Source organism: Epinephelus moara, chromosome 22 (genome assembly GCF_006386435.1).
Source record: "Epinephelus moara isolate mb chromosome 22, YSFRI_EMoa_1.0, whole genome shotgun sequence".
NCBI lineage: Eukaryota > Metazoa > Chordata > Actinopteri > Perciformes > Serranidae > Epinephelus > Epinephelus moara.
This window is the reverse complement of record NC_065527.1, coordinates 27373652-27401460: the sequence shown is the minus strand read 5'-3', so window position 1 is coordinate 27401460 and position 27809 is coordinate 27373652. Positions and strand designations below refer to the sequence as shown.

The following is a 27809-nucleotide window of genomic DNA, read 5'->3' as shown; positions in this document are numbered from 1 at the left end:
GACACAACTCGCTTACCGCAATACGTCAGCACCAACTAAACACAAAGTCAAGCTGAAGATGATGCAAAACATGGATAGCCTAGTTTTGCAGGATTGTGGTCATAAAGAAAACTATTGGATAAAACAGCCTGTTCTCATTTGCAGGTCGTCAAATAACGACACTTTGTGACACCCCTCAACATGTGATACTAACGTAGAGGGCACTTTTAAAGTCTTTGTGAGATGCACCGGGCTTTCAGCTACATCATACTTGATGCTGACAGCAACTGAATAAATAGCAAAATGGGACTTTCACCCAGGAGAACACCATTTTTGTCTCATGTGAAACCAAAAAAATCTGTAATTTAAATGTAATATTACACAGCTTATGTACAATCATAGCACACTGGCATCTCTCATGTAAAATATCTACATCTAGCTGTGTAACAAAACATGATCTTTTTTTCTAAACCTAACCAAGTGGTTTTATTGCCTAAACCGAACTCTGACAGTTTCACAACACTAACCACATTACAATGTGTTTTAGCTGTGTGTCACAACGATATGTGAAGAGGCACCCTATGAGTCGCTATCAGATGCAGAGGGACGTGACAATGCATCAGATAATGATAACTGGATTTCTTTTGGCAGTGAAGTCGCCCCCTGCTGGCGATCAGAAAGAATGCAGCTTTCAGTCTCATCTGCATTGGCTTCACCTTTCAGACCCAAAAATAACCCCTTGGTCTGGACCAAAATGCTGGACTGACTGACAGACCAACACTGCCATGCTGCTAACAAAACTACAAAAAAGAAGAGAACAACAAAACTCTGTATTTGACTCTATTGCAAATCAGCAATGACCCAGGTCATTAGGCTATATGTGGTGCAGGAATTAATCAGAGTGGGTGCATGTGGTGAAATGTGATTGGATGTGGCAAGGCAGGTGGTGTGTGCTGATGGGCTGTCTGAAGACATTGCTGTCACCGGATTGATCCGCTACTAGACAGAGCATTTTTAAACCACCAGCTGACAGAAGCTCTTCCCTCCCTTCTCACTCTTCCTCTACCAACAGAGCCAGAACATAGTCTGTATTTGTGAAATTGTTGTGAGAATCTGTAGGCCCAAAACCTTATGATTTAGGTGAACTAGTGTGAATATTTGGATAACTTCAGCATCTAGGAAAGGTAGTTGGTCAGTTTTGAGTAGGCAAGCTGAGTTTTGTTTAACAGTTTATTTTTTAGAATTATTAGTGGGTTTTCTTGTATTCTTTTGTTGAGCACTGCAAATAGAGCAGTTTAAGCATTATCAGTATGAGTGAGAAGCCCCTCTTTGTTTGGCATTGCCATGTTCTATTGTCTTGTTTTTAAATGGCATTAATTTAGGTTAGAAAATTGTCTTTTGTTTCACATTTATTTTTGCTAGGTAAGTTTAGGATCCATTGGAATATGTTTGTTTGTTGTATTGGGCACTGCTCACCTCTGAAGACGAATAAAGTGCTTTCTTTGTTGTTTAAAAAACTGTGTAACTGGTTTTTCTTGTGGGAGGAGTGGGGAGTCACAGCATGTTATGTCTACTGTAGGTTCCCCTAGACTTAACACAATGCAGCTGAAAAAAAAATTAAAGTTTCTGAAAAATACCTACTTAAGTTTAATTAAACCTCACAGAACCTGACCTGAAGCAGTACAACTATTCTGCACCCAGGAAAAGATATAGCAAGGCTTCAAGGTCTGAGGAATCACAACGAAACAACTTTATTATCCGCCACCAGAGGGCAGAGAAAGCGGGAGAATCTTGTGTTTGCACACACATATTTGAGCCACCAGAGTGCAGCAATCTTACAGTTTTTCCTGTTTGCTTGAACACATTTGTCCATTCAGAAGTTACATTTTCAAAACAGCTCACACACAGGCTTTACTTTAAGTCACTGGGCTAAAATAATACATTTTGTCAGCAAAATACTTGCAGTCTAAATAATGTGTTCTTTCAATCAATCATTGGACAATGGACAACAGAATATAAAGTAAAGCTATCAATATGAACCACTTCAACCTTAAATTGTTGATACTTTACATAGTTATAGTTGGTGCCAGAAAAGACAAGTGAGTACATCACAGCATGATCTGTATGTCTTTTCTCTGAAGATAATTTGCTGCTGCAATCTGCATTTGCACTTTTAACACTTTTTTTGTGTTGTCCTGTTAAAATACTGTCTATACTTTTAATTAGGGCTGTCAAAATAAAATGTTAATTTTAAAGATTAATCACAAAAAAAGATGCACTGAAAAAAAATTGACACTGCTTAATCACCTTCTGTGGTGCCCTTTGACCCGGTGTGTCATTGAATGCCACAGTTGCTTTGTCACGTGATGGAGGCAGACAAGACAACCCTGCTTGGCACAATGAATGGAACATTTACGTCTAAAACACGCTCAGATGGAACTGTTAATAGGAGCACCGTTCGCTGCAATTTCTGCAGAAAGGATTTCTCAGACCATCATAGTACTTCAAGCCTTAAATATAACCTCAACGCAAAGCATTTAGCAGCGAACACAGAGGTACACGCTAGCGCAGCCTCTGATGCTAGCGCCAGCAGTAAGCCTCATCATGCCACATTCGACCAGGCGTTCAGACGCAAGCTGAGTAAGCTTGGAAAAAGGATTGCAGTGACCTGCAGATCAGTTTTGGTGGTAGAGGACAGGGGGACAGTTGTGTCCAAAATCCAGCAGCTTTCCTACGACACATCTGGCAAAATTCATTTGAACTGAAATTTTTAAAATACTTTCACAGCAAAAAATGATGTATGGGATTAATTTAGATTAATTAACCAGAGTGCACGTAATTAGAATCATTTTTTTAATCGCTCGACAACCCTACTTTTAATACTTAAATACATTAATAGTTTTAATACCATGCTTGCAAATAGCAACACGGAGGTGGTAAAGATGAGAAAGAGTTTTACACAGGTGTGTTTCAATAAGGAGAGACTCGTTTTTAGTTATGGAAAAGAAAATTTTTAATAACAAGTGCACATGAGAATGAAAATGTGAAAATGTGAAAAGTCTTTGGCGATTAGACCCCTTCGAGATGGTGAGCTTTAAGGAGGGTGATGGATCTGTAGCCAATTAGGTAACCCCCCCGGGGTCTAGACGCTGGTGGTGGTAGAGGAAGTGAAGAAGAGATGAGGATTAGATAGATGGGTGCTGATGATCCAGATGAGTAGAGGTATGAGTCTTCAGGCTTGTCTTGACCTTGGATACGATGGCTGGGGGTGAACGGGGTGGAGGAAGGGTGGCGATTCTGCCTAGAATGACAGCTGAAAGCGGCAGAGAAGAGAACAGATTTAAATCTCGTACTGACAACGTGATTAGCTGATGGAGGTCGTGGCTAATTACGATAGTGAACGCCCAGAGGCAGCTGATTGGAGGAAGCAGTGGGAGTGGGAGAGGGAAAATTGTGACTGAATGAGCACAGGATGGTCTTCCTGATTGAACTTACGCTGAACTTCATTAGAGATTCAGTATTAAGCAGGTAATCTTTATTAGCTGTAAATAGATGGTTTTGTTTTAACACAGTTAATCCAACAGAGTTTGGGGTCTTTCTTTGTGATCTGTGATAGCTGTTTTGAAAAATGGTGAAAAAGTGTGTGAAACCACTGAAAATGTGTGAACACATTTGCAAGAGAAGAAGGTGATAAAGAAAATCAGGTGGGTCCCAGTTTCGTGGAGCGTGAAAAACTACATACACTTTTTTTTTTTTTTTAAATCCTTACGTTAACCATTGGTAAAATATGATCTTTAATGTGATCTACAATTTTGCAATCAAGAAATACTGTGATTTTAACTTAAGTCTGAGCAGATTTTAACCCTCAAACAGTCTACTGAAGAAGTGATCGAATATCCTCACTGTAAAGGTCTAAAACTCTAGTTGGTCCTCCCAAATATAGGAGCACAAGAGAACACACAAACACTCTCATATAATTCACATATCTATGTATTATAAATATAAACATGCACCCAAAATGTATCATTTAGCAAAGGTATGACAAATAATACCTGAATGGGAAATGTGCACCAAGCATGCACACATGGGGTTCTGCGCTCGTCAGTATGTGTGGAAATCTTGGAGTTTTTGTTTTTTTGGATAACTTTCTGTGTGATGAGGATATTTCTGTCGTGACCTTTTGCAACATCAGGAGGTCGTGAGCCCTGTTCAGAGTGACCTGATTAGCCGAGGGGACAACAAAAGAAGGAAGTGGTTGTGCACTGAAACATTTCTTCTGAGGAAAGTAAGAGGGAAGAAAACATTGAAGTGGTTCATTTCATGTAAATGAGAAAAGTTAATGATCTACTGAGGGTGCAGTGACTCCTTATGTTTCCTAAACTGGCTGAAATTTTGGGTTCATGTTGTGCACTGTAAGAGTTGTTTTTATTTGTTTTTCAAAGAAACTTCCAGGAATTTAACTGTATTTCTGCTGAATAATGCAACCAGTTGAAAATGGGATAAAAAATGACTAAAAAACTAGTTTGAAAGTATCTGCAGAGCAAAAATCTTTATTTTTAACCATTTATTTGTCTTTTCAAAGATTTTAACTTCAGAGTTGCATCAGCAGCTCAGCTGCTCTTTTGTGGCTTCTTTCTTCTTTTTTTTCTTTTTTACTTTCTATTACTGGAAGCCTTTGTGACCCTGTTTACCATAAACAGCAAAGGAAAGTCTTATGGTGTGGGAACATAATCATATTTACTTACAAATTACTGCATATTTTTGCATCTGTGTGTGTGTCTGTGTGTGTCCATGACAGTGAGAATTCATTGGAAAAACTGTTTGTATAACTCAGTGGGGATGGATCATTTTTTCCCTTGTGGAATAATGAGGATTATCTCAAGTTTTCAGTTGTAATAACACAAGGTCATCGGCCCTGTTTAGAGGGATTTGATTGGCCGAGGGCACTGAATAAACTCTTTTCTGATTAACAGAAGACGGTCATCCACTGTGTGTGTTTATACATGCGTGTGTGTGTGTGTGTGTGTGTTAAATGCAAGGACATACAAAGTGAGTGCGACTGTGTGAGAAAAAGAGAAGCAGTGAGACAGGAAGACGAGGCCAGACACACATGACATAAAACGAGAGAGAGAAAGAGGAAGGGTCTATTTGTGTATGTGTGTGTGTGCGTGTGTGTGTGTGTGTGTGTGTGGGTGTGTGTTTTGGCAATAAACCCATTACAACCAAGAGTGATACAGGGGAACTTCACTCTGCATGTACACACACACGCATGCAGGCACGCACACGCACACACACACATACACACACACACACACAACACACACACACACAAACACAAACACAAACACACAAACACATAGAGCTCATGAAGATGTGTCTTCATTTCTGCCTCTGACCACTGAGACTGAAGCAGCTGACCTCAGAACTGTGATATCAGTGAAACATCTGCAGGTAAGAAATCAGGACATTTTCTGAGTCTGATCGTCTGATTTCACACATGTGTTTTGTGTCTCATTTAGAGAAATTTTAAGCACTTTTGTTGCTTAATGTGTCACATTTATGTCTGAATATGTCACAGCAACATTTTGATACTTTGTAATTTGAGGGGAAAAGGGCCATTGTTCGTATGTGGCGTAGGTCACTCCACTGTTTGTATCCTGTATGTCATTATAGACTCCTCTGTTGGGGACAGCGATCAAACATTGTTGGCTTTCCACCCAGAAAATGAAACTAATGAATGTAGAGCGGCATGTAGGAGAAGAGAAACCAAACTAAAAAATAAATGTTGTTATTGTACATTTCTGCAAACCAGGGATAGGTTGAATTTGTATCTTTTCAGCAGTAACGTAACGTTATGTTTCTTTACCTTTAAACTGCGCTGTGGTTAACATATGGTAAGACTAGGCACAAAATGGTTATTTTGTGGTTATGGTTGTGGTTAGGAAAAGATCATGTCTAGGCTTAAAATACATGGTTTTGGCAGTACAAACACGGCTGGAGAAGCTGTCGATGTCTTCTTAAAAAACAGATGCTTTATTTGTGGCACTATCCCAGTTGGAAACCCGGCATTATTAGCAATTAAAAAAAAACATTTTTTCGTGGCACTAAGCCTGCTGGAAACACAACAAGAGGTCATTAAAAAACACTCACATTTGTTAGCAAAAGCCGCTGAAAACACACAAAAGTCACAAAAAAATAATTTTTGTTGTTTGTTGGTTTTTGCACAGTGGTCTGCAGCTTGGCAGGTGCTTACGTGTCACGGCATTCACCATCCCCTCCACCTCCTGATGACAAATTCAGTACATATACAACGTCACTTTAGAAACACTGATATAATATGAATAAATATATAATGTACGGGATCCATGATTTGGAGAAAAGGACCTGCATTTTTTTTGGTAAATGGACCTGCATTTGTATAGTGCCTTTCTAGTCATGCGACCACTCAAAGCGCTTTTTTTACACTACGAGTCACATTCACCCATTCACACTCATTCATACACTGGTGGCTGAGGCTACCATACAAGGTGCCACCTGCTACTTGTTTTTAACTCACACACTGATCATCGGGAGCAATTTGGGGTTCAGTATCTTGCTCAAGGATACTTCGACATGCAGACTGGGGGAGCCGCTGATCTTCTGATTGGTGGAAGACCCGCTCTACCTCTGAGCCACAGCCACCCCATATACAATGCCAAGGAAATTTCAAAGCATTTGTGATATATACAAGTTTATTGTTGTATTTTTCTTTATTAGAAAATATATATATATATATAAGGTTCTTCTTTTTTTCAGATTGTTTAATTGTAGTAGTTTTCAGTGGCCTCTTCTGCATTTTGGACAAGAAAAAAGCAAAGAAAAAAGCTGTTGTTGCTGATGTGAGAGACGTTTTTCTTCTTCTCTGTTGTTTCTATCTCAGATTTATGTCATCTACTTTACAACTTAATTGGCACTAATTTGTTGATTTGGAGGTCACATGTTACTGTGTCAGGAGCATTCAGGTGATTTTATTTTCATCATGTAGCAGAGAGCTTCTTTAAAAAAAAAAAAAAACAGGTATATGTAACCCAGACTCCCTAAAAACATCAAGTCAAGCCAATAATTACTACAAAATACAAACAGCAGTTTGCAGCTGTGTGTAGCTGGAGGGTTTTCTGGAAGTCGTGAGCAGCTCAGAGTGAAATCTGTGGCTTTTTGATGCTGTAAACAAACTTGAAACAGGAAATCTTTATTGGGCTCGAGTTATTTCTTCTGTTTTTAGACTGAAGCTGCTGTGTTTTGTTGGACTAATCTGATTTAGAGATAATGATATGTCATTATGTCATTATTTCAGATTTGGTTGTGTTTTCTTCAGTAATTTTTGGCATGTAACATTCTCCATAGTGTTACTTATCACCTGTTATACATGAGGGGTTGATGTAGCTCACACAGCGCTTGGAGGTTTGTGGATGTTTGAGACAGAGCAGGGCTCATACTGAAACAGTGTTTGTGGTGAACTGCTGTTTAATGAGCAGCAGCGGGCTCATAAATGTTTTTCTGCTGTGGTATTTTGTTGTGCTTCCTTTCCATGTGCCAAGAGCAGTGCTGTTCACAAACGCTGCAGTTCGTCTCTGTTGTTCTGTGTCATTTTCAAACATCTGCTTCACATTACCAAATGTCCACTTTGCTACAATCTGATGCTAACAACAAGGATGACTCAGTCTAGTTCCTCTATCCAGTTCATTGAAACTTTCACATCTGCTCAAATCAAGTCATTAATGCGTTCTTTATGGGAAACATTGTCTGGTTGACAGGAAATGATGCATTATCACTGATTTAATAGCAATTTGTCTCACAGAAACGGGAAGTGTGAGAGCCAGTTAACTAATCCTACCCTATATAAACAGATTGATGAGTGCAGCTGTAAGCTACGGAAGCCCCTGAAAAGAAATTCAGGTGATCCATTTTCCTAGTGTCATCTAAATTCTTTTTGATGCAAGGATTATCTTTCCAACTTCCTTATTTATTTCATCTGTGAAACCAACCTACTTCTCATATTTTGACGCATGGGCAGAAGCCTCAGGCATTGCTAATACGACGCAAGGAGCAGCCTCTGTTCTGTATCTTGACGCAGAAGGGGTCAGTCAACATGTTTTCGTCCCAAGTTGTCAAATATTCCTGCTTTGTCAGTGGCCTTTCACGTCTACATATTGGCACTAGGTGTCCTTCTGTATCTGCTATTGAGGTTCCAGGATGCTGCTACCTACGCTGGGATGTCAACAAAAGCACGTGGTTGGGTTCAGGCAACAAAAGCACGTGGTTAAGTTAGAAAAAACATCTTGGTTTTGCATTCGAGAAGCAAAAACAAGGCCCTGGGATGAAAGTCAAAGGTTTGTTGGACCTTCCCACCCACCCTGTAGGGACTCCTTATATTACATCTTAACTGGCAGCATTTTAACCTGATGCCATCCAGCGGCGAATCATATCACTGCAACAGGTGGCTTTTGGGGTTTGGTGTCTGATGCCAAAATCATAGACAAAACGGCGGTAATGACTTGGGAATGAGATAGGGCTGGGTGAGCGGCTTTGAGTGGTGCAAATGCCGTAACCAGTGTTGCTGTTTGTTGGTCTGGAACACGTGTATCTGGGTCCATGTCATTGGTCTGACAGCCCAATGGCTCGCGGCGGGCGTATGGTGCGCCGCGACCAGCTTGAGGTGGAGCAGGCTCACGGCTTATGTGTTTGTCACTTTCTTTTTCATTTTAACCCACACCATGATCTTTTCCTGACCCTAACCAAGTGGTTTTTGTGCCTAAACCTAACCAGACATCATGATGATTTCGGAACAATGAGTTTAATATGGTCGGAACAATGGGATGTCGAACCAATGGGCTGTTGGACCAATGCGCAGTTCCCGTGTATCCTAGGTCAAAGTATGATGTTTGCACTTCACCTCCTACCCACCCTAAAGAGACTTTCATGCTCACTGAACTACATTCGTTGCTCTGAGTGTCTAATAATGACACGCATGCACCTGTAGCACAGTGTCCCAGTGTCATTATAGTGACACTGGGGACTCTGTCCATATTTTGATGCTCTGGGAGTGAGATCGGGCTGGTGAAACAGGTGGGGTTTTTTGGTTGTTTTTTTTCTGGGTGGAAAAAAAAGTTTTGCCATTATCATTTTTCTAAGTTACTCTCTAAAATATGTAGTTCTAACCATTTTTCTAAGTGTTTGTTGTTGTAATACTCATTTTGGCCACAAGAGACTGACGTGCACCCTTACCCTATGTCTGTGTGTTTTAGTTTACCCATGTGCTCTAAACACAAAGTACACATACTGTGTGTTGACGAGTTATGTAACATCATTGGCCATTCTTTTGGCTAGATTAGCGCAGATTAAAATACAATTCTAGCCAAAAGAAAGACATGGCACATCAGCCAAAATGAGTACTGTTACAACAAAACAACAAACATTTAGAAAAATGACCTTGATCCTTTTTTCTTATGTATTCAACAGATGAAAAAAATTAAGTTATAAACACCAGAGAGAAAGCAATTCACATCAGAACGTTCAGGGTTTATTGGACCCATCCACCTCCCCTACCACCCACACCAACTGCCAGTGTGTTTCATAACACCACAAAAGGTGCCTTGGTACATTGGTATCTTTGGCGGTTGTCCACTGACATAGCGCCAGTATTTGGCAACAACTGCCGCCGCCTGATGTGTATTATACCACCTCGAAAGGTGCCTTTGTGCATCTGTATCTAACACCCAGATCACTGACAAAGCAATGGTATCTAATGTGTTCGGAATGAGAACAGGCTGAGGCAATGCACAGAGCTGTCTGCAGACAGGCAAGAGTCGCAAACTGTGGTAAAAACCCAAGTGAAGATGCCTGTTCTGAATGCACTGTATACATGTCCAAAAAATGCTTCTAAGAATACTGTCATATTTGGAATAACAGAGGAATATGAGTGCATGTGTAAATAAAGTGACCTAAGGACATTGTAAAAGAGGCAGCAGAATTTGCTTTTGAATGACGTTAAATTGTACCAGTGGATTCATTGTAAGAAGTGGGGTTTCAGCGTTTCCTGGTTTTAACACCAAAATATGTTTTAAAATCCTCAGTGATGCAGGGAAGAAATATAAGAAATATAAGAATTTTTTATATATGTTATAATGTATCCCTATATTTTAACTTCCACATTAGGTTCTCGTTTTATCTACATATTCGATGAATATTGTTGGAGGGTGTGAAATCTAAGACTTTTATTGCCAAAGACTGCTTCCCTGTAAATGCTGTGCAGAAGACTTGAAAGATGAACTGAAAACAGTCTTCTTCCTTGTTGTCATAATCACAGATGCCAAATATTGTGCAAGCATCGTGGCTCGTTCTGTAGCTGTCCTGACATGTCTGAATCAAGCCATAAGGAACATGAACATAGAAACCATCTATGTCTGAAGGACGAAAAGCAATCACTTTACAGATGAAGCCAGCAATGTTACATATTCCATGTCTGAGCTGCAGCTGCTGCTTCAGGGTGCTGACACTCTTTTTTGTTCCAATGCAAGCCCCAAGTCAGACAATCACACAGGTTGGAACCAAACTTGACCATCTTATTTTCAAAAAAATGTTATATTTAATATAATATTTAAAACAGGACATTGCTCTGAATAATCTAACTATTTCCTGCAGTTTTGGACACACACATTATTTTATTGCATTATTACAATTGAACATTTTGGATGTCATCAACCATTGTTTATTCAGAGCATTAAGCTCTTTTACAGCAATGCCCTGAGTTCACATTAAATGGGCTGGAAGGATACAAATATATAATTGCAATAAAGTGATGACAAAAAGTCCATAAAACAAAAAAGTAGCAGCAATGTCAAGTATTATAAACAGCAATAAAAAAAAACAGTAAAAAGATGAAAAAGTTAAATAATTAAGAACAGAGTCTGCCATAAAGGACAGATACATAACAACAACAATACTAACAATAAAAACAGTAATATGTAGAAAATAATGTCTGTCAGTCAACCAAAGCAGCAACACTGTAAAACAACCATATCGTCTAGCATATACTTGAAATGATCTACCAGTACATACCTGTCCAATTTCAGTATGTCTTATAACTTGCTCCATTTATGTGGGGCGAAAAAACTAAAAGCTAATTTACCAAGCTCTGTACTGATTAGAGGAGTTTCGAGGGGTAAAAATTCCTGTGATCGTGTGCGATGAGAGATGGATTTGATTTTTAAAAGCAAAGTGATGTAGAAGGGTAGCTGGGCAATGCCTTATAAACAAAAAGGATATATATATACTTTGTATATAAATATACATTTATATACAAAGTGAACAACAATGGACCTAAAATTGACCCTTGTGGCACACCATTTTTTAATCTTAAAAACTCTGAATTCACTCCTGCATCATTTATACATTGGGTTCTATCAGTGAGGTAATCCTGAAATCATTTAGAGGATGCTTCATCAAAACTTTGTGCAGAAGCAGTATGTGATCAACAGTATCAAAAGCCTTTGACAAGTCTATAAATAAGGCCGCACAGTGCCACCTACGATCTAGGGCTGAAGCTATGTCTTTTCGAAACCACAGTTGCTGCTGTAATGGTGCTATGGCCAGATTTAAACCCAGACTGACAGGGACTTAAAATAGCATTTGCAAAAAGATTCCAACACTTTAGCTAGGCACGATAGTTTTGAGATAGGCCTATAGCTACTTAGATCATTCGTGTCTCCTCCCTTATGTAGAGGAATCACTAGGGCTGACCTCCAGACTTTTGGAACTGAACCAGAGATGAGTGTTAAATTAAAAATGTGCGTCAAAGGCACAGCAATGATGGGGGCAGCAACCTTTAAAAGATAGGGGTCTAACTGGTCTGCGCCCAAGGAGCTTTTCATATACTTAGAATCACACAAAGCACAATAGACTTCAAAATGGTTAAGAGGTCTAAATGAGAAAGAAACATTACCTGAAAATAAGACCCTCTCTTTCTCTGGCAGGGTAGAGACATTATTATGAGGCTCTGGTTTGTCATATGCTACTGAGTTCAAGTTGTTCACACAGAGAGCCAGATTTGATAAAATGATCATTAAATGCATTAGAAATTTCCATTTTGTCATTCATGACCCTAGCCCTTAAGTGATTTAACAACTTTCCAGAATTTTGCTGAGTTGTTACCACAGTCAGACAGATTTTTTAAATAGTACGTTGATTTAGCCTTTTTAACCATGTAAGCGCATTTGTTCCTAAGATGTCTGAAAGTTTGCCAGTTCTCATCACTACCAGTGGATCTAGCCTGCGCCCAAGCTTTATTTCTTTGTAAAATAAACTCAAAACCAAGGCTTACATCTGTTTTTAATGCTCAGTCTCTTAACTGGTGCATGTTTATCTGCTAAGGAGTTAAAAACGGACAGAAAGCATTGCAGTGCCAGGTCAGCATCTGGGATAAGACTTTATGAGAGAGTGGTCATTGACATGTAGGTCATGTAAGAAAGCCTGTTAAACAAAGTTTTTAAATGACCTCTTATGGATATACTGTGGTCCCGTTCTTTTTGTTTTACGATTTCTAATGCAGCCCACTGGGTCGCTAAAATCAATAGGGAACACACAACTATGTGTGTAATGATGTGGCCTATTGGTAAGAATGAGATCCAGCAGGGATCCAGCACGTTTACGTGAGATTTAATTCTGTGCAAATGTCTTTCAAATCGTCAGCTGCATGGGACATCCAATCTAGATTAAAATCTCCTAAAATAAGTGTTTCAGAACTTATCAGAGGGATAAAAAAAGATCTGGGAGGGTGGACGGTATACACCTACAATAACCAGAGGGCAGCCATGCGGACTTAGTTTAATGGTAACAGCTAATAGTTTGAACTGATCTGGGACAGAGGTGGAGATTTTTACAGATGTGTTCCCTTGTCAGGCTTAAGACAGTATAATCAAACAGCTTTGTTTGCAACATGTCTCAGATATAAAGGTGATGACAGCCAAGATGTGGTTAAAAACAATCAGTCTGTCTCATGTACATTTGGTACTAGATTGGGAAACACCTGTGGCTAATCAAAGGTGAAGGAAATGTCAGCTGAGCTCAACAAGCTTCACAGAGTTTCTTTTCTTGTCATCTCATGAGAAGTCGAGCTTGTGGTTGAGTGTTTACTTTCCCACTGGTAAACTGGTAGACGTCACATTGTATGACGTCTGAAAGGAAAGGGTTTGCATCAAAATGAATTAAGCTTTATTTTTACTATCTGCATGTGTCAATTTTTTTTGTTTTTTTGTTTTTAATTCAGACCCACTGGTTTCTGTTTCCTGGTTTTTAGATGTTGGACCTGCAGCTAGTGTTATGCAGTATTTTTATCAGATTTGCAAGAGAAACTGTGTCAGTTTACCCACCTGAAACTGATCAGTATCACTCACTCAAGAATGAATTAGACTACTCAGAAAAATGTCAGAGAGCTCCAGGGCAGCGTACCTATGTTCCCCGGGTTCTATGTTCCCCGGGTCCTATGTTCCCCGCTTTGTATGGGACCCCAAAAGGGTCCTATGTTCCCCGCTTTGTATGGGACCGGGGAACATAGAACCCTTTTTAATAATAAGGGTTCTATGTTCCCCGCTTTTCCCCAAAAGGACCCGGGGAACATAGGCCCTTTTTTTAAAAAAGGGTCCTAACCCCTAACCCCTTTTTCTCAAAAGGGTCCTATGTTCCCCGGCAACAGCGGGGAACATAGGACCCTTTTTCTTAAAAAGGGTCCTATGTTCCCCGATCGGGGAATATAGGGATGACCCCAGCTCGGGTAAATGATTAACAAAAGAGATGTGCGTCACGTGACTCACGTCATACTGAATTTTATGAATAATAATTCTTTCATGTGAAACCACTTATCATGTGGGATTGATCTACTATTTAGCGAGAATTCATCTTATTGCAAATCCAGATATTTTGACAGCGACACATTTATATTCTGTATCAGCATGTTCCAACTTTTTTGCTATTATATTTTTGATTTTCACATAGAGAGAAATATTCAAGCCAAATACTCTTTATCAAATGGAAATATTTTTCATTCAATATATATTACTGGCTACTTTTTTAGATTAATCTTTACATACAAAACATGATTAGTTTATAAAATGTGATGCCCAATTATAGATGAAACTACCCAACAGTAAAGCTACTGTATATTAATGCATCAATAAGTAAAATAAAGTAACACAGACACGGTCAGTCTGGAAAATGAGTACTTTGAATGTGGATACTTTCAGTACATTTTGATGCTAATACTTCTATACTTTTAATTAAGTAAAATATAAGTAAAAACATTCCTTATTTATGTTTTTTTCAAGTTTCTATCTTCATTCAGTGTTTCAACTCATTTGCTGGATAGAGGTTGGCATTGTATATTTCTGCAAACCAAGGATATGTTACATTTGTACTTTATTATGTAGGAGATATTTTAAAACTTTTTTTTTTTTTTTTTTTTACATTTCAACAATGTTGTGGTTAACATGAGGTTATGTTTAGGCACAAAAACCACTTGATTATGGTTAACAAAAAAGATCATGTTTTAGTTTAAAACACCTGCATTTGGTAGCACTATCCTGACTAGAAACATAGCAATGTCTCTGTAAAAACAACAAATGCTTTTCAGTGATGGCTCACTAAAAAAACCCTGGTTTTGTTGTGTGATGGTCTTAAATAGTGGTCTGCAGCTTGGCACGCTTCTTGTCTAGGTGTCCGGAGTTTGTTTTTGTGGGTTTTCTCGGCCCACGTGTCTCATACTGCTGCTAAAGAGAGCCTTGATGTGATGGTATCTGATGCTGAGGGTCACTGACCAAGCATTGATACTTCGTGATTTTGAGGAGAGACCAGGTTGCCCAGTGACAGTCACAGGTCATATGACATTTGCAAATATAACGTACCAATGGCAACATTTTCTTCTGGCTGGTGGCTCATAAAACACATGTTGAATTCATTTTATGTTTTGTAAACCAAAACCTGATGTTTTGTTGAATTTTAAAACTTGCATTGTTGACATCCATGTTTACTTGCTTGCAGTCTTGTTCTTCCCCTCGTTTGCTGGTACATCTTTCCTGACACATTTTATCCACCTGTAGATCAGTGGAATACCGTAATGTAAAACCACTGGCAGAAAATGTGTGCAGGAACCCAAACAAAATGGATACCCACTCATAAAAAGTATTACTCCATTGTGCTACTAGTGGCCACAACTGCACGGGGTTGAGAGAGGAAGTTCACGTCATACACTCACCTTTTAATAGTCACACAGTCTCTTGGGTTCATCAGTATAAGGCGATAGATGGTGGCACTGATACCCTCAATAACACAGCCAGCTGCTACAGTGCAGAGGGTGTTCTTCTATTTTCAATTCTTTGACTTCTTCTGAGTTTGAAGGAAGCTGTGCAGTTGCTGCACCTTCTTCTCTGTTTCCCTTTTGAGGGCAACAGCTTCCTTCTGTAATCTGCAGAAACAACTTCTGTGTTGGACAGTTTTCTTTTACTTTCAAGCTCAACTGCGTTTACTCCCACTGGTAAGGTCATTTTTATTTATGAAGTGTCATCTGCTTGTTCTCAGCCTCCTTTAACAGAATTTCTATTTTAGTAGTATTTTAGTACCATCTTCATTCTCCGCACCACACTTCACTGTGGTATTGTTGGTCTTGGCCACAACAGTTTGATGTTTTCATGTTGGATGTCACTATGTGTCTCAAGATCTCAGTATAAACTGTTGGGTGTGAGGTTATAGATGCTTCTAGGTCACATTTCATTGTGGGGACTTTTGTGCCATTCAGTTCTGTGCAGAAACACGGCAGCTACTAAACCTGATGACACAGTTGCAGATGTCAGCTGACCTTTACCTGACTATCATTTATTTTATTAATTTAGCTAATTAAGCTTTTTGTCATTATTTTGTGAGAATTTAGGTAATGGTTGTCTGAATTATGAAAAATGAATCATCTTTTCCCAGTGAATGTAAGTTCATCCATTTAATCTCTGTACCTTCAGAGACTTAGCTCGAGGTAGTTTGATCTGTTAGTCGCTGTAAAGTTTTAAAAAGTACATAAATATGAATACCAGCAAAGTCCCCAGAAAAAAAAGCTGGCATTGTAAGGTTCTGCAAACCATGCCTACATTACTTTTGTACATTTCATACGTATTGTATCAACGTTTCTAAAGTGACAGAGTTGCGATTACATGTATATGAGCTGAGTTTGTCATATGGAGTTGGAAGAGATGGTGGATCATGTGAGATCCAGGCCAGACGGCTGCCAAGCTGGAGACCATTGTTATCATAACTGAACTGGTTTTTTTTTTTTACAGAAACATTGACGGTATTTCCTGCCACATTATCTTTTCCTAATCATAACCAAGAGGTTTTTTTGTGTCTAAACCTAACCACACGTTAACCAACAACATCATTGGTGAAAAGTAAAGAAACAGTTCATATGTGTGCTTTGCAGAAACACAATTCCAACATTTATTCTGGCAAATCTGTTGAGAAAACACCTTCCAGTGAATCTAACCCTGTTGCACTGTACATGCAGGGATCATCTGGGGTTTGTTCAGAGTTTGGAGGGTGTGTTAGGTAAGCTTACAGCATGTTAAATATAATGTTTAATTATTTATTTTTAATCTCTACATGTCTTAAATACACACATTTTTATATCTTACTATATAATGACGAAAACTCTGTCTGTGGGTGTGTCTGTCCCACGTTTTTCTCCTCACTGACTTGGTCAATCCATGTGAAATTTGGCACAGTGGTAGAGGGTCATGGGAGGATGCGAATGAAGCAATATTACATCATTTGGCCAAAGGGGGGCGCTATAGCAACCGATTGAAATTGCAAACTTTGAATGGGCATATCTCATGCCCCGTATGTCGTAGAGACATGAAACTTTGCACAGAGATGCCTCTCCTCATGAGGAAAAATAGTCAAAAAACACGCACATCCCAAGGTCCATTTGGAGTGGGTGCTGGATGGATACATATATATAAAAGTCATGAAAAACGGAGAAAGTGTACCGCACACCAAGTGTCAGCTCCCATTGAAGGCTTTTTTATTTGCGCTGTGACTTTTCGAGCACAAGGCTCTTTCTCAAACTGTTGTTACATGGGTAGACAGAGACTTGGTAGCTTAAGAAGATACCCGCCCATACAAGACATGTGATTTAACACACCTGGTGTCAATTGGTATCAATCAGTTTGGAAAAATACTTAGAAGAATATATAGAAAAACATTAAGCAAATGCATTTGAAAAATACATATGAAAAATATAGCAAGGTACATTAAGAAGTACATAGAAGGTACCTAAATACCAAAGTAAAATAAATCCACATGTAGACAATATGTGGACACAATTGAAATTACATAGCATATTTTACAAATTTACAACATCTGGACCTCCTCTATATTAGAGTAAGGCATAATCAAGCTACAGAGCCATCATAAACTACGAACTATAATAAGAGGCGCCTCTGTCTAAAAATGGGATCTAAAATAAGTATTTTTAAAGACAGATAAACTGCATAGCAACATGTTGCTATGCAGTTTATATGCATAGCAATGTCTCTGCAATGCAGGAATGTCTCTGTAAAGGTATATTTTTTTTAAAGATTATTTGTTTGGCTTCTTTTTTTGATAGCACAATGGTAGCATGAAAGCACATTAAATGAGAGATGAGATGAGAGAGAGGGGATGACATGCAACAAAGGGCTGCAGGCCGCAATTGAACTTGTGGCCACTACGGCAAGGATGTAGTGCTTACACACGGGGCGCCTGCCCTACCAGGTGAGCTACTTGGCACCCCAAAAACATCACTATCCCTAGTGGAAATGCAGTGTCAGATGGCTATAAAAGACTCACATTTGGTGGCTAAAATGCCCCTTAAAAATGCAGCACTGACTCTCCAAAAACAACTGGTGTTGTTGTTTATTGGTTGTGTTGCTTATTGGTCTCGAACAGTGGTGTGCCCTCCATCTCCCATTGAGGTCAGCTCATATACTAAGTCACTTCAGAAATGTTGATATATGATTGAAATGTATAAATATAACACGTGTGGTTTGCAAAACTTAACATTTTCTTCTGGAGACTGGGCTGAATGAAGACAGAGTTAGAATGCACCTTAGAGTGTGGCTCTTCCCTTTGCTTCCATGGTTTGTGCTAAGCTGAACTACTAATTTGAGGAAGCAAGCTTGATCACTACAACAGTCATTCTGTGGCTTTAATGGAGCTTTCGATGATATTACATGATATTCATCAGCAGATAAAGTTTGCTCAGAAGTGTGTACATTGTTCAGATTTCCTTTTGTTTTCTGAGCACTTGAAGGACTTCTTGTCCATGTTGGCTTAAAAGATGACTTTCAAAGTAAATTCTTGACCCTAGAAGCAGCACTTGACAAAGTAATCTCACCACAAGGTCCACTGACAGGTTTGAACATGCAACAAATACTTTATATTATAATTAAAACACATCAAAACCACAAAAAATGTCAAAGATAAAAATATAAAGCTATGTCTATTGGACACACAGTGATGAAAGTGGTGTTTATGTTTTGACCTAACTCTGGGTAAGAACTCAAATCAGCTGATTACAGACCTGGGATGTTACAGAAGCTCTTGTGGTGGTAATTTATTGCCAATGTCTTTGAGGTACTAGTCAACAATTATGCAAGAGGTTCCTCAGTTGTTTCAGTTGCAGTAGAGGTAGAGCCAGCACACACACACACACACATGCAAATACATATACAGGCACCTTGGCACATTCTCAGACGCTGAAGCACAGTGAGTCAGCTGGGTACATCTGACTTGTCCACATACACACACTTCATACACACCGTCTGCGTCTATTTTTATTGCATCATATGAAGATTAAGGCTTGTGATCAGAAAAGTTTACTCCTTTCAGAGACGGGTTGCTTGTTGTTTGTGGTAAGACTTCTTTGGTGGGGCATTTTAACATGAAAGCAAAAGAGGAAGTAGCCAAAACTCACACTGCATTCGAGAGCTGTTAAACCTGCTTCTATAATAGTGACCATGTTTGGTTGACCATGAACCTGCATTTAGTCTTTTCACTGGTGGTGAAAAACAAGACGGAAACACAGAGAGCTTTCTTTGAAATGAAGCCATTCAATATTTAACCACACAGGGATATCCTGTATGATCTGTCTGATAGAGCATGACAAGCTGACCAGCACTGTACTGTGAGCTGGTGTTTAATTAAATTCACTTCAAATAAAATGAGTCAGATGTAACTCAAGGACAAACTTGGAAAATAAGTTTTGTGGTATATGACAGAAGAAGTTGTAAATTGGTGGTTTCAGCTGATAAAAGTCACACAATTGGGCGCTGTCCTGCTCAGTTGTTGACTTTAGTTAATATCTTTTCCAAACATTCCTGTCCAGGATCATAGAAACACATGAAATTGACACATACTTTTAGCAATGCATTATGTGGTGGGCAGTAAATATGTTACGTGCTACCAACATAAACCAATGCAAAGTCAATAAGGATCTTTCGTCATGGCGAAGACACATATTAAGTATAAAGAGTGAGACAGTCCGCGTATAGTGGATGGGAGGGGTGGTAAATGGGTCAAACAAACCAACCAACAACCAGGAGACTGCTGTTCATATTCAGTGTGAAACCAAAGTAACTTTCTGGACTCTACGTAACGACACAACATATCCTCATACAACCATTTGTATGATATCCTATGAATAAGCGCACCATGAATAATGTTACGTCCTTAATGTAAAGTTATGTTACTGACATAAAGTTACAGGGTACAGGGTAAGTGAAGTTACCACGTTTAGGTTTACAAAAGGAAACATGGTGAGGACACACCTTAAAATGACTCAGCGTTCACTCAAAGTTCACATGGTCTCCTGGGGGATGTCCTAGGGGAAAGTCCTGTGTTCTGGGACCCATCCACCTGCCCAACGTGCGTCCCAACTAGACCACTCGGGAACTCCTCCTTCTTTATGAACATGGTCTGGATAGATCACAAAAAAATGTATTTAACAGTCCACTATATCCTCATACAATGGCTCATATGATATCCTACAAAAATGCCCACACAACAGGTCAGATCATGTTCCACATACTTTTAGCACCCCACGAAGCATATTACTTATTTAAGGCAAAGTTACTCACCTAATCTAAAGTTATGGAGGTGATTTGGTGGTTTGTAATTACACAAAATTTCGAACATCTGTCTCCCAGTGGGAAGGATCTGGTGGAAGTGATCCTGTGTTGTGTGACCCATTAACCACTCCAACCTCCCACCTTGCACTCCCGTTTCCTTCTTTTTTCTTTACCCACATAGATATTGACAAATTTTGGTGCATTACTTTTTGTAGGAAAACACACAAACAGTGCATGAGAGCAGCCTGAACTGGCGTATTTTGTTCATGCTGGGAATAAAAATCTGATCTAAATCCCTTCAAAACTCTCCTACCACTACATGTACAGAAAAAAAGATTGTGTCATGCACAAATTACCCTGCTGTGAACAGCTCAGGCCCATCCTACATCCAGGACATGGTCAAACCATACACCCGGCTTGTCCACGACTAATGCCAAGCAGTTTGCTTTGCTCCCTCACCAAGACGGGGGGTTGACTGTACCGCACAACAAAGTCATGGCCATGTGTTGTCCTGGCTCCACAACGGTGGCACTCCACATTGACATAATGACAGCAGATCTGCACATCTTCACACTGAAAACTGTTAAACTGCACTTTGTTCCATAAAGTGAGAGTAAAAAAACTCTCCATCTCTTATTGTCTCTAAATGAAGCACTAGATGTAAATGAGCACATTTCATTGAATTTGGTGTACTTGCATGATTCCTGCGCTTTTTAAAAAAAAACCTAACCAAGTAGTTTTGTTGCCTAAACAACAATCACAGTGTGTTTTATTTGTGCGCCACAAAGAGACACTAAAGGGCACCATGTGCATCTCTATGAGACATCAAGGGGCGTGACAAAACATTGGGAGTTCACAACATTGGAACGAGAACGGGTCGATATCTCAGGTCATCTTGTGATGTTTTCCTCCTCACTGTCTAATAGAAACAGGAGTTATATGATGGGTAACTTTCTTTTGTATTTTACAGCCTCACAATGTTTTCCAACACGACTCTGCCTCCTCCCAAGTCTATCAAGAATGACCAGGCGACAACTGTGGACGTTGACGCCATCATGGACATGGTCTCTATTGTCCTCTACACACTGACTGTCGTGTTTGGCATCACAGGGAACACTGTGGTGATCTGGGTGGCTGGATTCAAGCTCAAGGTGGATTTAATGAGTTACAAATATTTTCTTAGAAAAAAGAAATTATGCACTGGTGCTCGTTGTCCTGTTATTGTTTTATTTAAAAACAGTTCAGTAAGACAAAAAGAGGAGCAGAGAAGTGATATTGAAAAGTATGATATTCAAAATGAAAAATAGACCTAGTTCATTTCTTCATTTGAAAACTAACTCAATACTTGTGATATCCAGAGCATCCAGTATGTTTATTAAAAAAAATCAGTTTTAGATGTATGCTGCTGCTAAAAGTATTCTTACACTGTTTTAGATGTTTTGGGGAAAAAGTTTTTGTAGAAACTGTTCATGAGTTCCTAGCTACTATTGCTATGTCTGTTCCATCCTGCGGCTGCACATATGCAGTTTACAGTTAGTGCATTAACATGGACATGAATAATCTATTTATAATCGTGAGTAACCAGTTTATGTGTTTGAGCATGTAAACACCATGTCTTGTTTTCAGTAACCCTGTTAAGACCTCATACCGTTCAAATCAAAAACCCTAATATGCCAGGTGGGGTACTCAAGATAAATTGGGATCCTTTTGCATGTATATATCTTGTCCTGGTGCAGCTAAGTTAGGTAAAAGAACTACAAACAATGGTCTCACTCCTGAAGCGATGAAGAAACTGAGTTTTGTCTTGACAAAGTTTGCCCCTGCCAGTGGCTGGTGCTTCGTTAGACTGTTTCCAATGTGGCAGGTCACAAAGTTTCTCATTTTACAAAAACAGTTCACTAAAATATCTTTCTGAAACATCTAAGGAGAGAAATACAGCTGATGCAGTACTAGAATCTTAGTGCTGCCTAGTTTAAGAGTTTGACTGCAGTTCATGAAGCAGCGGTTGACAGCTGCATTACAGAATTCTTGACTCTCATTGATTTTTTTGTTCTCATTCACAATTCTACTTCATGGCAATATGATATGCACTGAACAGCAACAGATGGTGACGCAGTGGTCGACAACCGAACTTCTCAAATACCACCATTTTGTCAGTAGACGTCCATGTCAGATATGATGCACAAAGGCACCTTCGGCAGCAGTTTGTAATGCCACCAGCAATTACTGCACTATAAACAAAGAAGTCTCTAAAGGGTGGGAGTACTGGACTTTCACCTGGGAGCTCGCTGTTTGTTTCTCGAGTGAACAAAGTTCTGTGGAGTTATTTTAATAACAAAATAGTGTATTAGTATGTGTAACATGCTACGGTAGTGACCTATATCCTACGTCAACATGACTTATGTGACATGATGATACATGACATTAGTAACAAACTATTTATTTTAAGCCAAACTTGTTTTTTTTAACCTAACCATGAGCTTTTGTTGCCTAAAAATAAAGTCTTTTACCCACGTTTATTTTAAAGACTGTATCCATATAATGAGCAAAAACTGTACATTTCCTGTGACAATGGAAGTGTAATTTGAAAAGACACAATGAGTGTAACAAGCGTTAATTGACGTCACCCCAGAACATTCAAAAATAAAGCAGGAGGATAGTTAGTTAGTTATCATGTTTTGATGTTCAGGTCCACTGGAAAAATGGTGGTATATGAGGGGTTGAGGTGTGTTGACGTATTTCATCTACTACTCTTTGGACATAGTGACACTTAAAGCAAATATGTCAAGAAGTTATTTTTATAAATGATAAAAACTGTAATGTAAGCATAAAATACTAAACTTTTCCCTGTAATTCTCCTCCCTTTCCTCGTTTTCTTGTTTTCTCTCTTTTTCTCTTCTTCTTTCTGCTCAGCCAAAGGTCACTAACGTGTGGCTGGTGAATCTGGCGATAGCCGACCTGATCTTCTGCTTCACACGAATCTTCTCCCTCACTAAGAAGCTCTTTTTCGACCACTGGCCCTTTGGCGTCTTCCTCTGCAAGTTCAACGGCTTCTTCAAATACGCCAACATGTTCTGCTCTGTCTTCCTGCTGGCTGTGATCAGTCTGGACCGAGCGCTCTGCATCTGGCAGCCCGTCTTCACCAAGCGACGGCGCACCCTGTGGGCCGCGAGGGTGGTCGCCGTCTGCATTTGGATTGCTGCGATCATCTTAAGCACTCCATACTTTGTCTACCGCCAAGTGTACCTGAAGAACAACCTGAGCAAATGCTCATTCGATGTGAAGGAGAAGGATATTAACAACAGTGCCAAACTGGCTCTCTACTCCATCCGCTTCCTGTGTGGCTTCATGTTGCCCTTCATGGTCATCCTCATTTGTTACATCCTGGCAGGAATTGGCATCCGACGCACCCGTCTGTCGGGGAAGTCCCGCCCCCTGCGTATATTAGCATCATTAGTAGTTGCGTTCTTTCTGTGCTGGGCGCCGTACCACTGCCTCCTGCTGGTGAAGATGGTGGACAGTAAGAACGCCGTGGTGAAGATCTGGCACCCTGTGGCGAAAGGTGTTGCATACTTTAACAGCTGTGTGAACCCGCTGTTGTACTTCTGCATGGGGCTGGACGTGAGGGGGCGGTTCAGGCAGAGTCTGGCGGGGGTGTACAGGAGAGCTCTGGCGGATGACGTGGATGGACAGACAACCCAGTCCAATGAACGCTCTCTGGATGACAGCAGCGCATCCAAACACAGTACTGTGGTGGTGGCAGCAAGGAGTCAGACATCAGTGGATGTAGCTAAAGTCTGAGTCTGCCCAAGAGTTTCCTGAACACATCTTTGAGCATTAAAGGGCTATACTGGGGTTTTTCACATTTTTAAGGTCACAGTGAAACACCAGTTAGAGCCTCTCTTGCTGCATGTGATTAGATCAAATCCCTCAGATATGATTGGACAGCTCAGAAGTGTGCACTGCTTAACAAATACAGAGTGATGGGGAGATGTAGAGAACTGTTGGCCTCTACCTTCACCTCCGTCACCTGAGTTGTTAAGTTCGCACAATATTTAGAATATTTTCACTGCTTTACCATCAGACAGTGATTTCAGATGAAGAAAGTTAAGCCATTATATGACTTTTGTGTTATTGTGTGACTCTGGCTTTTAAAAGGATTAACTCAGATTTACCAAAGTCACACAATAACACAAACTAACCAAGTCATTGTTGCAGAGGTAGACCAGCGACTCTCATATTTTCTTAATGGAATCTTGTGGCTTTGATGAGAGCATTGATACAAGAACTGAAGCCCTTATCAGCTTCCCCGACTGGGCAGACTGGATTTCTGATGGCAAGGTAAAGGGGTGAAAATGTTCTAAATGTTGCATACACTTAAACTGTTATTTACCTAAAAAGGTGGCTAAAATATGTTTTGTTGCAGCTCCCATCCAAGAAAAGAAAAATGTGCAAGTTGATGAATTTTGTACATAATGGCCAATACATGTAAAAACCACTTGTATGGTCCTTTAAGTCCTGAGACTATCATTTCTATTGTAGCTTAGACCACTGTATTATTTCTTTCTCAGACTGCAGTAAATTGTTGTAGGTGCATTTGATAAAAATGCAATTATCCAAAAGATGAGCTGAGGTTCTAAGAGGCTTTTGGAAATATGTCCAAACTACTGACCATACAGTAAAGACACTGGTGTGACAGATGTTGATACACGCAGGTCAGATTCACATTTTCCTGTAAAGTTGTGCGGGGATTCATGTGATTAAAGTCACAGATTAAAAGTGGAACTGTGGTGAGTCTAGAGGAATAGGAAAGAAAAGGGGGAAGGAAGTGAGACTATTTAAAGGAAAGCCAGCAATAACTTGTGCTGTGTTCAGGGGTTAAACTGAAGGGTTGGTGGACTGAAACTGTACAGTAGGTCACTTGGTTATATTGGTCTATTCATGTTTTTGTTATCTGTCACCAGATTTGCTAAAAGGGCTTTCATGATCGAAACTGGATGCCAAGTACAGGAGTGGGCAGGGCATTTATGGCTTTTATGGGACAACATGCATACAGATAGTAATAAAAATTTAACCAAGAGGCTGGTCAACCAGCACAATGAACATCAGTCCTTAGCAAATGGCTCATAAAATACACCTGCACTTGCTCCGTATATTACTGACACATCACTAAGATACACGTCTGTGCAATCAGACTGTGTATCTTGAACTCAGTGCTCTTTAGGTTTTATGGTATTTTTTTCCTGCTGTGTAAAGTAGCTGCAGTATCATACTGAATGTTATGAAGAACACAATGTTAACACTTTGATTTAAATTTCACTGCAACAATAGATATTAAGCTCAGTCCTACTTTTTTGTTGTAAATTTCTTTAAGACACGATAATATGACTTTGTAAATACTGCTTTAAGATTATAGAGAAAAACTGTAATGTGAAAATAAAAGCTTTTAAAGTTGTTAGAAATGTAAAAGTTGGCTTCAGTCATCCAAGATCATAAGGTGCAAGGTCATTATATTACAAAAAATAAAGCATTATATTTCAAGTTTATAATGTTTTTGGCTTGTCCGTCTGTCCGTCCATCCATCCATCTGTCACATTCTTCTGAATGCAATATCTCAAGAACACACTGAGGGATTTTCCTAAAAATTGGCACAACACTCAAGGACTCAAGGATGAACTGATTAAATTATGGGTGTTGAAGGTCAAGGTCACTGTGACCGGTCTGTCATATTTTTTGTGAATAAAGCCCAGCTGTGTTGCAGGTGACACCATCAGCCGGCTTGAGTCTAGCTCAGACGGCCAGTTAACACCACTGCAACTTTTCTCTGCAACGTTCTAAAACGGTTTTGTTTCGCCCGAATCATTGGTGTGAACTGGGCTAAAGGTATTTCAAGAAGACCGTGAAGGAATTTCTTCAAATTTGGCGCATCCACTTTGACTTAATGATGAACTGATCAGATTTTGGTGGTCAAAGGTTAAAGTCACTGTGACTTTGCGTCTGTCTCAATCTTGTGAATGTGATAACTCAACAACACCTTGAGGGAATTTCCTCAAATTTGACAAAAACGTCCATTTGGACACAACGATGAACTGATGAGTGGTCATAGGTCAAAGGTCAAGGTCACTGTGACCATGTCCATCTCATTCTTGTGAATATTTCAAGAACACCTTGTGGGAATTTCTTAGAATTAGAATTTGGTGGTTGAAGGTCAAGGTCAATATGACCTTACAAAACATGTTTTTGGCCATAACCTAACAATTCATACACTAATTATGACAAAATGTTAAACAAATGTCTCATAGGATAAAATTATGAAGTGAGGACATTTTGGGCTCTAGTTTCCCAGCGCAGCGCAGGGTGGCGCAGGTTGGCGCAGGGTGGCAAACCCCACACAGAGCTAGTTTCGAGCAGCGCAACCCGAGGCGCGCGTTTGGTAGTTTGGCAGACCGAGGTGCGCTGAGATGGGTGTGGCGGCGCAGCAGGGGGAGGTGTCGACAGATGCAGCTTGGCGCAGTGACAGTTTCGTGCCAAAAGGCTTCGCGGAAGGTGCGCTAAAAGCTCGCCAGCTGAAACCAGGTCTACTGTCAGCGCANACTAATGAGTTCACATCCCTCTCAGCCAACCACAAACAGCCACAGCATCAGATAGGGAGTATATATTCAGCATCTGTCATCTTAGAAAAGTCAAAAGAAAAGAAACAGAGTGAAACTGCGAGAGAGAAAGAGAGAGCGCGCGCGCACGAGAGAGAGGCAACATTGATTTACAATTGTGGTGACCTCCTCCCAGGCTACCTTTGCATCATCAGCCCGTGGAGGTCTGCTTGCAGTTGTGTATATTCGGACACTGCGAGCTTGGACCTCCCGGACCAAAACATCAGTTTCCTCCTGGGAGAAGTTTGGCCGTCTGACGCTGCTGCTCTCTTCTGCCATGGCGAATTGAGTAAACTCTCATTACGCCTTCACGCGGCGCATTTAAGGGCGAGGAGAGGGGCTCATTTTATTGGTATGATGTGTGTAAAACCCACTCCACGCCTTCTCTTCTCCCTCTTTCCGACTTGCGAAGGTAGGAGGGACGGAGGTGGGAAAGAGGAGTGGCTGCGCCAGGCGCACGGTGTGCCAAACTTGCAAAATCCGCCTGGCCACACCCAGTTGGCGAAGCTCAGGTGCGCTGCGCCCCTGCCTCGCCCGGTCTGCGAAACTAGAGCCCTTTATGTCTAAAAGGTCAAGGGTCAGCTTCACTGTGACATCATAATGTTCTGTAGAAACACTTTTCTGGCCATTATTTAACACCATTACCCATGAACAGAAGGGGAGACATTTGATTATAGTTATTTTCATTTTCTAGGAAGCGCAAAGACAATAATCACAACCATTCATTGTTGACACACTGATAGTTGTTGAAACATGAGAATAATTTCTAAATCACACAGGAGGGTCTCAGAGGCCTCACTTTTTTATTGTCTATTTTACCACAGTGGATTGGTTTGGGTATTTTTGATTTTCATCTTCCATTAAAACAGACATAACAGACTAGACTGATGTTTGACAGTGTCTGGTATGGGGTGCCGTTTGTAAAGTGGCTCAAGCTGAAAATAACATCAACATTTTGCCACATTTAGCTTCAAACAATGTTTAAAAAAGTGTTGTGAATTTT

The 27809-nt window shown here is 40.0% G+C and overlaps 1 protein-coding gene across 2 annotated transcripts; it reads left to right on the top strand.

The window, feature by feature from the left end:
* Nucleotides 1–5318: 5318 nt before the first annotated feature.
* Nucleotides 5319–25699, top strand: LOC126383742 (C3a anaphylatoxin chemotactic receptor-like). Of its 2 annotated transcripts, none has more exons than XM_050034386.1 (3): nt 5319–5430; nt 21127–21307; nt 23070–25699. In XM_050034386.1, the coding sequence occupies exons 2-3, from the start codon at nt 21134–21136 to the stop codon at nt 23955–23957; spliced, it is 1062 nt and encodes a 353-aa protein (XP_049890343.1). In that variant the 5' UTR covers nt 5319–5430; nt 21127–21133; the 3' UTR covers nt 23958–25699. The 2 variants fall into 2 exon arrangements, with proteins under 2 accessions (XP_049890343.1, XP_049890342.1); XM_050034385.1 differs by lacking the exon at nt 5319–5430 and adding an exon at nt 15404–15541.
* The last annotated feature ends 2110 nt before the right edge of the window (nt 25700–27809 follow it).